At 42.4% G+C, this 11289-nt stretch overlaps 1 protein-coding gene across 1 annotated transcript in view; it reads right to left on the bottom strand.

Annotated features, from left to right (window-relative positions):
• Nucleotides 1-8157: 8157 nt before the first annotated feature.
• TTC26 (tetratricopeptide repeat domain 26) overlaps nucleotides 8158-11289 on the bottom strand; it is a 45290-nt gene continuing 42158 nt past the window's right edge. Inside the window, exon 17 of the mRNA XM_006861166.1 lies at nucleotides 8158-8269. Within this exon, the coding sequence (XP_006861228.1) occupies nucleotides 8158-8269 (112 nt within the window). The remainder of the gene's footprint in view (nucleotides 8270-11289) is intronic.

Here is an 11289-nt window from a genome sequence, read left to right as displayed (position 1 = left end):
CCAAGGTTGTATTCTTTCACCATACTTATTCAATCTGTATGCTGAGCAAATAACCCAAGAAACTGGATTATATGAAGAAAAACCGTGGCATCAGAATTGGAGGAAGATTTATGAACAAACTGTCATATGCAGATGATAGAATGTTGCTTGCTGAAAGTGAAGAGGACTTAAAATACTGATGAAGATCAAAGACTTACAACCTTCAGTATGGAGTGCACCTCTATGTAAAGAAAACAAAAATCCTCACAACTGGATCAATAAATAACATTATGATAAGTGGAAAAAAGATTGAGTAGGATTCTATTGTGTGTCTGTAACCAAGTTTGTTTAACTACTCTTCTGTTCATGGGCATTTAAGCTGTCTCCATCTTTTTGTTACTGTAAATAGTGTTGCAATGAACATGGGTGTGTTGTAAATAGTGTTGCAATAAACCTATCTATTCCTGTCATGAGCATCATTTTTTGAGGATATATATCAAGTACAGAGATTGCTGGGTCATACAATATCTATTTCCAACTTTTTGAGGAATTGCCATACCATTTACACAGGGGTTCTAATTTCATAGCGTTGTGATCTGAGCGGATGTTTTGTAGTATTTTTGATGTTTTAAAATTGACTGATGTTTGCTTTGTGGCCTAACATATGGTCTATGCTGGAGAAGGTTCCATGTGCGCTGGAAAAGAATGTATATTGTGCTGTTGTTGCGTTGTGTGCTCTGAATACGTCTATGAGGTCAAGTTGGTTTATTGTGTTGCTTATTTCTTTTGTGTCTTTGCTGTGTTTCTTTCTAGTTCTAATCTTCATCAAATATGGTGTACTAAAATCTGCTATTACTGTTTCATTCTTCTTGTCAAGGACTTCATTCTTCTTGGATCAACTATCAACACTCGTGGAAGCAGCAGTCAGGAGATCAGACGACGTATTGCATTGGGCAAATCTGCTGCACAGGAACTTTTTAAAGTGTTGAAGAGCAGAGATGTCAGCTTGAGGACTAAGGTGCGCCTGACCCAAGCCATGGTATTTTCAATAACTTCATATGGATGCGAAAGCTGGATGGTGAATAGGGAAGATCGTAGAAGAATTGATGCCTTTGAGTTGTGGTGTTGGAGGAGAATACTAAAAGTGCCGTGGACTGCCAGAAGAACCAATAGATCTGTTTTGGAAGAAGTGCAGCCAGAGTGCTCCTTGGAGGCCAAGATGGCTAAGCTTCGTCTCTCATACTTTGGACATATTGTCCGGAGGGAACAGTCGCTGGAGAAGGATGTCATGCTGGGTAAGATGGAGGGTCAGAGAAAAACAGGAAGACCCCCAACGAGATGGATCAGCCAGGTGGCATCATTGATGGCGTCAGGTGTGGCAGCGGTAGTGAGGTTGACCCAGGATCGGACATTGTTTCATTCTGCTGTGCATGGGGTCGCTATGAGTCGGTTCCGACTCGATGGCACCTGACAACAACAACAACAACAACTATTACTGTAGACTTGTATATTTCTTGAGTTCTTCTAGGGTATTTATTTATGTACTTTGAGGTTCTTTCATTGAGAGCATATTTATTAATGGTTGTGTCCTCTTGTTCAATTGACTCCTTAATCACCATATAATATCTTTCTTTGTCCCTTATATTTTTTAACTTAAAGTCAATTTTATCAGAGATTAACATTGCCACTCCTACTCATTTTTGATTGCTGTTAGTTTGATATATATTTTTTCCATCCTTTGAGTTTAATCTATTTCTTTGTGTGTAAAGTGTGTCTCTTCTAGAGAACATACTGAAGAATCCTGTTTTCTTATCCATTCTGCTACTCTCTGCCTCTTAACTGGTGCAGTTAACCCATTGACATTGAGTATAATTATTGACAGGTGTGACTTGATTGCTGTAAATTGTGTGGTTTTTCTGTGTCTGGTGTTACTTGTTTCTTCATACCCATAAATTTCTTCACAGAGTTCATTTTGTTTGTATGTTTTCTTTTAATTTTCTTCATTTCTTTTGTTTTAATGTGCATTAAATCTTTCTGATTTTCTTCTTTTAATTTTGATGTGAAGGTGTATTAATTTTTCTTTGAGGTTACCCTTGTAATTTATTTTTTCCCCTGTTTAAAACAGCCTGTTTTTATCTCAAAACCTACTTCCTCACTATTTGAAAGTTCTATATTTATACCATTCCCTCTTTTTGCTTTGTAGTCTACTTCATTATAAATTGATATCTCTGGTTCCCTGTTTTCAGCTTTGTAGGTTTATTTTACTTTGGATCCTTGTATATCTGGAGTCCCGGTGTGGCACTGTAGGATAAACACTGGACTGCAAGGTTGGTTTGAATTGCGAGGTCAGTGGTTCAAACTCACTAGTCATTCCTTGAAAACACTATACAGGGTTCCTATGAGCCGGAACTGACTTAACAGCATTTAACAACAACATACCTGCATTGAGTTCTAGGTGGTGTTGCCACATATATTAACCTCAGTTTGTTTTTTGCTGTTGTTAGTTCTCAATCCAAAAGGGTCTCATACAACCTTTAGTATGTTTTAAAATTGGTCTTGTTATTACAAATTCCTTTAATTTTATCTGAAAATGTCCGCCATTGTATTTGAGGGACAGCTTTGTTGGGGGTATGATTCTTGTTTGGTAATTTTTTTTTTAGAGTTTTGTATTTGTTACCTATTGCCTTCTTATCTGCCTGGTTTCTTCTGAGAAATCAGAGCTGAGTATTATTGGTTTTCCTTTGTAGGTAACTTCGTTTTTCCGAAGCTGCTCTCAAGATTCTTGTCTTTGATTTTGGAAAGTTTGGTTATGATACTTCTTGGTGATTTTCTACTGGAGTTTATCCTGTTTGAGGTTCATTCAGCCTCCCCAAAGCTGTTATCTTCTTGTCTTTCATGATGTTACAGAAGTTTTATCCCAGCAACTCTTTGACAAATTTCTCCATGGTTTTTGTTGTCTTCTCCTGTTCTCAAATTAAGATTACCAGTTAGTTTTTTTCTCCCACACAAATTGCAGATTTTCTAACTAATTTTTCATTCTCTTTTCAAATTGTTCTTCTAGCTTACTACTATTGATTTATCTTCAAGTTCACTGGCTAGAGCTTCCATTGATTCAAATCTACTCATTTACCCTTCTGGTGTCTTGTCCATTTCTGAGATTTAAGTATTAACTTTCTGGATTTCTATTTATAGGTTTTGTATTGTTTCGAATCTTGCATTTATTTTGACTGCTCTTGTAGTGTTTTCCTAAATTCTTCTAAATTTTTTCTCCTTGCTTTCCTCAATCTTTCTGGCATTCCACTGAAGGTTTGGAATTCTTTCTCATGTTGTTCCATTACCTTTTCTTCCTCAGAAACATTTTCTGGCTCTGCCTCTTGCTCATTGGTTTAAACTAGTCTCTTTTGTTTCTCTGTGTGAGCTAAGATCTTCTGTTGTCTCTGAGACACTGTGGTGTTGCATTTTAATTTAATTGATGATTGTATGTTGGTGTTTTCTTTGTCTCTGTCTCCTGGTTGGTATGTTTAGAGAATGGAACAGTGAGCACCATTTTCTGTTTGCCATTTGTGAAGCTCAATTTAGAGTGGGTTTGCCTGGTGTTGGCTGATGTATACTGTTGATTAAGTGGCATAGGAGCTGGTATTGGCTCTTATCAAGTGGGTGAAGCTGCAGAAGGTATAGTTGTGGCTGAGCTGAATGGGCATCGTTGCTGTCTCCCATCAGATAGGCAAGAGGAGAAAACACTCACAGGAAAAGAAAACAGAAAACAAACAACAGTGAAAACAGAATATAATAAAGGGGAAAAAATAAACAAAAATGAACAGCAACAAGAAGAGAAGAATAACTAAAAAGAGAAAAAAGGAAAATAGAGCTGTATCAGAAAAAAAAAAACAAAGAAAGAAGATAAGAGAGAGTGTGAGAGAGAAAACACTTAAAAAACAGAAAGATACCAGAGAGCAGTAACGAAAAATCAAGAGGAAATAAAGGAGAGGGTGGAAATGAGAAATAGAAGAAAATACAAAAGCAGAGATAGAAAGGATAAAATCAAGGTAACGGAAAGAGAGGAAGAAGAAAGAATAAACAACAAAAGCAATTAAAGGAAAAATAAACAGACAAAAATACAGTGCAGTTGTAGCACACAGAGAGGAGAAAACTCCTGAGGGTTCCTGCTGGTGAAGGAATTCATGAGGTGGGTGGAGGAGGGATGTGTTGGCTGAGTTCCCAGCCCTAGATGGAGTTCCTATAGGCCTAGGTGCTGTCTGTGTTCAGGACACCCAATCCAGAAGTAGTTTGTGGAGACCCTTCATTCAGGTTGCTAGTTTCAGTGTCTGTCAGAACCAGAGGGTAGCTGGGGGCAGGGTGGCTGATTATGAAGGTCCCTGTTAGTCTAATTCTGGCCTGAAGGCTCTGTAGGGTTCTACATCTCTGGAGCAGAGCGCACCTGAATCCAGACACCAAAGTGGTGCAGCGGGCACCCGCCTCACACTGGCTCCCAACTCCCAGAGAGTGGGCTTTGTGCTCGGGCTAGATGAGGGTGGGGGTTGGCCTCACCTCTGTTATCCAGGAGAGTGTGGGGAACAAGAAGGAATCACACCTTTTCCATCACCTGTCTGAATCTGCAGTCAAGCTACTATTTTTCTGTCTCTCCAAAGCTGCTCACCAAGATTCAAGATGGCTGAGCCAAGTCTGGCTAGCAGTCTGTTCACCAGTCTCCCTTCACTCTCCTGCTCAGCTTCTCCTCCCAGTAGGTATTCAGTCCACTTCTCTAACCTTTCCTCTGAATCTCAAGGTTCTAAGATTGTCCTCCTTGCGTTTCATTTGATATCCTGTATCTTTATTGTAGAGGGTCTGTGTAGATTGTCTGCCTAGTCCGCCATCTTGTCAGAAGTCCTGTACCGAGTTTTAACTAATCCAGTTTGGATATAGTTTTAATTTTCTTTTACCCAAGATAAGAGTTTTTGTTTTTGCTATTTTGGTTGGCTTGTTAGTTGGTTTTACATTCTTTGAAGCTTTAGATGGCAGGGTTCTTAAGTTTTCTAGTTTTATACAGGTAGTCTATGAACTAGATCCATTTCTAAGTGTGTCTTTAAGCTGTATTTGTAGGTAAGTAGGAACAGGTGCATATGGTTCTGTTTGCCTTATTTAGCACATGAAGAGATTCGAGACTTTTTCATAGATTTAAAGACTTCATGTGCCTCAAGTGAAGGTGAATGAGATGAGAAATTGTTAGGTGTTGGTTCAATTGTTCTACAAAATGAACGGGAAAAAGAAAAAAAAAAACCAGGTAAGTAGTAGCTGTCTTATGTTAGTAACCCGGAACTGCCTTCACTTCTAGTTTACTGGCATTGTGATTACAAATCATCTGCATTGGTGGTTCTTTCCCCCCTGAAGACTCTTTGGCCTAGTAATTAAGGAGACTACGCATCAGACTTCCTGAACTCAAACTCCCAACTCTGTTGCTCTTCAGCTGTGTGGCCTCAGTGCAAACTTTTTTTTCTTTTTAAATGTTTTATTGTGAATTATGTGATAGTTTACATGGGAGAATGTTAGCTTTACATTTATCCTATCACATATCATTACATTGCCTTGGTTATAATCTCCTCCACACATCATCAACCAACCAAATGGTATACCCCGCAAGCCTGCCCCCTGGTTGTCAGCATACAGACCCTCTCCCTCTCTGGGTCTAGAGTTCCCCAGCCACTCCATCTCTCCATGTCATCGTCTCTGCCTCCATATAAGGTGTCCTCAGTGCAAACTTTCTATGCCTTAGTTTCTCATCTGCAAAATGGGCCTCATAATACACACCCTTATGAGGTAGTTGTTTGGAGTAAGGAAGCTAATAGCCATAGTGTTCTGAAGAGCTGTTGATGTGTATAGTAAGCACGTGTATCAGAGTTTGATGTTATTTTCTTTGTGGTCTAGTGTCCAGTCAGATTTAATGAATGTTCCATGGGTCATTGAAGAGGAGGGGTAGTTTCTGCTTTCAAGGTACGCGACATTCTGGTAGGTGTGAAGGAACTGGTATGACTCCACTCTGGGGCCAGGAAAGAATGGGGGCGTGGAGGGAGGAAGGGAGGAGAGACAAATGCAGCAGACACCATCATGAGAGCAAAATAAGTAACTTGTAATTTGAATGTATTGCAGTGGAATACAGTAATTTTTTCAGAGTACAAAAATAACTATAAAAGATGTTTCCACTTGCAACAAACACACGCTACCAACTCTAAATAGTGCATTGGAGCTGTGCACTGTACACATGACCTCACAAGCATGGACCGTCGTCTCTCCCGTGGGTCATCCTGGGAAGAATGGACGGGTGACGTGCTCCTCCTCAGCCTGGAGACACTGCCAGTGCCTTTCAGGCAGCAAGGACTCCCCACTCTAAACTACTCTTCATGGATTCTGGTCTGAGCCCATAGACGAGTAAGTCTTGTAAAAATGGTCTAAAATCCCTGGCATTGCTATTTTTGGAATATCGGTTTTTATACGAGAGATAGGAAGGAATCTAAAGTGTTAAATTCAACCAAAGCCACCTGCTGGAAGAGTGGTCCCAGTACAGGAGATGTGAAGAGGAGAGAAGTCATTGGAGGCTTCACGGCAGCAGCACAAAGGGGGTTCCGTCTGTCTCTCCCCACGTGTGCGCTGATGAGGTGAGGATCACGAGGGTGATTCTAAACACTGCAGCTGCTCCTGCTCCCGTCCCACCCAGCTCGTACCTACAATGCCAGGAACGAGCCATTGTCAACAATGAGGACAAAGAAGATTTGGTGTCTCTCAGACGTGGCTAGTGGGGCAGGCTAGTGCATTCAGACTGGGGCTCCCCACTGACTGCCTCGGGGTCCGATCCAAAGACCGGAAGCCGGCTGACCTCCCGAGTGGAGCAGCAAGGCCTGTTACAATGGCCCAAAGGCCCAGGCCTTTCCCCTATCCCTTGGCTGTTTCTACCCCTGTCATGTGCCCAGCGCCATGCTCCACAGCTTCTTTGTCCGTCAGGGGCTGGGGAACAAGTGGGGTGCTGGATGCAAAGCCTGCAGGAATCCTTCTGTGTTCAGTGCCTCCAGAATTATGAACATGCCTTCACCTCTTTCCCTATTTGTGCTCCGCTAGGAAGAGGTGGCTCTGCGCTCTCCAGATCTGTGCCACTGGGCCCGCTACACTCATGTACAAAACCCCAACAATGTGGTGTAGAACCAAAGTGCGTAGAAATGAGGCTCTGTTTTCTGAAAATAGCCAGTGAGCCAAGGGTGCTCAGCTGTAGAGAAGGTGTCTGCATGGAGAGCTTGGAGCTAGGCTGGAAGACGCCAGGAGGGGTCCCTCCAAAGACCTGACCTAACTGACATCCTGCCATCACACTAAGGGTCCCCAATGCACCTGTGTCCCCTGATGTTTATTCAGCACGATACTCTAGGACAAAGCTGAACCTGTTTTGTTACCTAACCTCCAGGGAGAGGTGAAGAATGAGATGTGTACATGTTGTTTCCGGAAGTCCGTGAGCTGCTAAACCATAGCTATGTCCCCTGAGCACTCCCCTTTATAATAATTGCAATCCGCATCTTACTGTACTGTATAGAGAGTGGCATGTTGCTATTACCATGAATGACTGGAAGTCACCCTGCAAAGCCAGTATCAATGAATGACCAGAGACTTCCACAGAGGATCTTACTGCCCACTCTCCGAATTAGACAGCTGTCATTGCTAATGAAGCCTCAGTTCTCCCGGGCTTCAGAGGTGCGTTACAAACCCTTTACAGAGCTCCCCAGTGAGGTGGGACAATGTGCAGAGATGGCTCTCAGTAAGGTGGCAGGAACATGGTGACCCTTGAGGGTCACAGACGTTTGTTATTGCCGCTAGGAGGAAACACCACGCAGCATGATAAAGAAAAGCTGTACTGTTTGGAAAGGACGCACATGGCCTCTGAGTGCGCGAAGCGATTTTGGAAGGAAGGCACCGGAGAAGTCCAAGGTCTTATTGCTGGTAGGACGACCCAGGGCTGTGGCGGAGGCTGAAGCCCATAGTTCAGTCAGGAGGCAGGTCTGAGCAAGTCAGTCGCTGACCTTTGAGGCTTGGAGAGCAGAGAAGGGCAATCAATGCCAACCAAAGGGAGCCCTGCGTCTGACATTCAACTTAGTTCCATGTGTTGTGCCCACAGGGTGACTGGCTCGCTGGTCTGACGTGGCCTCAGATGGGCACCCTGTTCTCTTTGGCCCACTTCTTCATGATCCGGATGATGTACTCCACCTGGGTGTTTCCCGTGCTCCTCAGCAAGTGGAGCACCGCGCGGAGGGTCTCTCTGAGGGGACAGTGTTTCAGTAAGTACACACAATAAATGAAATCAAATCCTAACTGCTCTTCATCTACGTCTACTCGGGCGTTTTTAATAAAAGACTTTGGAACTGTGGATTCATGCTCCGGTTGGGTCAACTGTCCAGCCATCTGAGACAGAGGGACCAGGAAAGTCTGTGGCTGTCCTTTCAGCAGCCCAGTGCTTCTGGGTTGGTAGCCCAGCCTCTATAGACAGCACAGAGCTGTTGGTCCTCTCCTATGTGGCCGGAACCCCGTGTCCATTTCTATGCTCACTCTACATGGTCCCAGGACAGCTAGGGTACAGGGAGGAGTTGAAAGAGTGAGTTCCATCAATCAGAAGTCACTTAGCCTGTCTGGAAGGTTGGAGTTCTCATTTGGTTAGGCACTTGTTGCATACTGAGAGCCACTCTCGTATTTATAAAATCTGACTGAAATGTCAGGAATGGGTGAGTTCATGGGAAGAAAATGGTGATAAACAAGGAAGAGAGGAGAGTTAAAGACTAAGATATGACAAAAGCTCAAAATTTGTGTTTTAATTAATTAACTAAATAAAAACTTACGTTGTAAGTTGTTATTGTTAGGTGCCATCAAGCTAGTTCTAACTCAGAGCAACCCTAGCACACTGAAATGAAAACACTGGTGGGCTGCACCGTACTCTAACTGGTGCTATGTCTCAGTCTGTTAGTGTAGCCACTGGGCCACCCACCTCGTTAGGGAACTTCCTTTTCTTCACTGACCCTATACTTTGCATGGGAACATGGTGGCTCCATACAGTACACACTGGACTGTGAACCAGAAGGTCTGTGGCTTGAGCCTGCCAGCTACTCTCTGGACAAGAGATGAGGCTTTCTGCTCTAGTGAAGATTTGAAAAGCCTCAGAAACCCTACACAGAGTCGCTATGAGTTGGAACCAAGTCAATGGCAATTTGCATGTGAAAACTTCCCTATTACTTTAGCAAGCCCATCTCTCCTCTAAGATCCTCTAGTATTCTCAACTTCTTTATTTCTTGAAACCACCACTTTCTCGTAACCAAATTCTTTTAAACATATATTATTAAAGTCTGGAACGAGAGATTCCACCCATTGTCACTGAGCCAATTCTGAGTTCTAACAATGCTATATGTAAGGGTTTTGAGCCTTTAAATTTTTATGGACGCAGACAGCTTCCGTCTTCTTCAGGAAAACAGTTAGTGGGTTTGAACTAACCACCTTGTGGTTAGCAGCCCAATGCCTAAATAGCTATTTGCTGTTGTTGGTTGCCATTGAGTTTGCTCTATCTCATAGCAACTCTATATACAACACAACAAACCAATGCCTAATTCTGCACTAGTCTCACAATCGTTGCTATGTTTCAACCCATTGTTGCAAACATTCTGTCAATCCGTCTCCTTGAGGGGCTTCCCCTTTTTCACTGACCCTCTACTTTACCAACTACGATGTCCTTCTCCTGGGACTGGTCCCCCATGATAACATGTCCAAAGTACAAGGAGCAGCGTTTCATCCATCCTGGATTCTACGGGTATTCTGACTGTACTTCTTTTAAGACAGATTGGTTTATTCTTCTGGCAGTCCACGGTACTTTTAATAGTCTTTGCCAACACCATAACTCAAATGCATCAACTCTTCTCCATTCTTCCTTATCCACTGTCCAGCTTTCGCATGCTTATGACATGATTGAAAGTATCAAGGTTTAGGTCTGATGTGTTGACTGCGGCTTCCATGAGCAATTATTATGGATCCAAGTGAAATGAAATTCTTGACAACTTCAAACTTTTCTCCATTTATCGTAATGTTGTTTATTGGTCCAGTTGTGAGGATTTTTGCTTTCTTTACATTGAGTACATCCATAACGCAGGCTGTATTCTTTGATATTCATCAGTAAGTGCCTCAAGTCCTCTTCCCTTTTAGCAAACAAAGTTGTCTCCTCTGCATATCTATCTCAGGATATTAATGAGTCCTCTTCCAATCCTGATGCTGCTTTCCTCTTCTTATAGTCCAGTTTCAGATTATTTGCTCAACATATAGTGGTAAAAGGATACAACCCTGACACAGACTTTTCCTAATTTCAAACCATACAATATCCCCTTCTTCTGTCTGACCGATTGCCTCTTGGTCAATGTACAGGTTCTGAATAAACACAGTCGAGTATTCTGGAATTTCCATTCTTTGTAACGTCAGCCATTGTTTGTTATGATCCACACAGTCAAATGCTTTTGCATAGTCAATAAAACACAAGTCAAAATCTTTCTGGTATTCTCTGCTTTCAGCTAAGATCCACTTGATGTCAGCAGTGATACAGCTCATTTCATATTCTTTTCTGAATCCAGTTTGACTTTCTGGCACTCCCTGATGATGTGCTGCCACAACCATTTCTGAATTATCTTCAGCAAAATTTTACCTGCATGTGATAGTAATGGTATTGTTTAATGATTTCCTCATTCTGTTGGGTCACTTTTCTTGGGAATGGGCACAAATATGGAGCTCTTCCAGTCAGTTGGCCAGATTTCTTGGCACTGCATCAGTTTGTTGAAACATTTCGACTGGTAACCCAATTCCTGGGTCCTTGTTTCCCGCTAATCTTTTCAGTGCAGCTTAGACTTCTTTTACTATCACTGGTTCTTGATCATATGCTACACCTCTTAAATGGTTGAATGTTGACCAATTTTTTTTTTTTTTTTGGTACAGTAACTCTGTATTCCTTCAATCTTCTTTTGATGCTTCCTGTACAGGGTCTCTATGAGTCGGAACCGACTCCACAGCACATAACAACAACAACGACAACAATGACATTGAATATTTAGCCCATTATTGTTGTTGTTGTTAGGTGCCATCAAGTCGGTACCGACTCATAGCGACCTTATGCACAGTAGAACAAAACACTGCCTGATCCTGGGCCAATCTCACTACTGTTGCCACGCTTGAGTCCACTGATGCTGCCACTTGGCCAGTCCATCTCATTGGAGGGGTCTTCCTCTTTTTCTCTGACCCTCCACCTTACCAAACATG

Source organism: Chrysochloris asiatica, unplaced genomic scaffold, assembly GCF_000296735.1.
Source record: "Chrysochloris asiatica unplaced genomic scaffold, ChrAsi1.0 scaffold00041, whole genome shotgun sequence".
NCBI classification, from domain to species: Eukaryota; Metazoa; Chordata; class Mammalia; order Afrosoricida; family Chrysochloridae; genus Chrysochloris; species Chrysochloris asiatica.
Note: the sequence above shows the minus strand (reverse complement) of the source record. Positions and strands in the feature narration are given on the sequence as shown.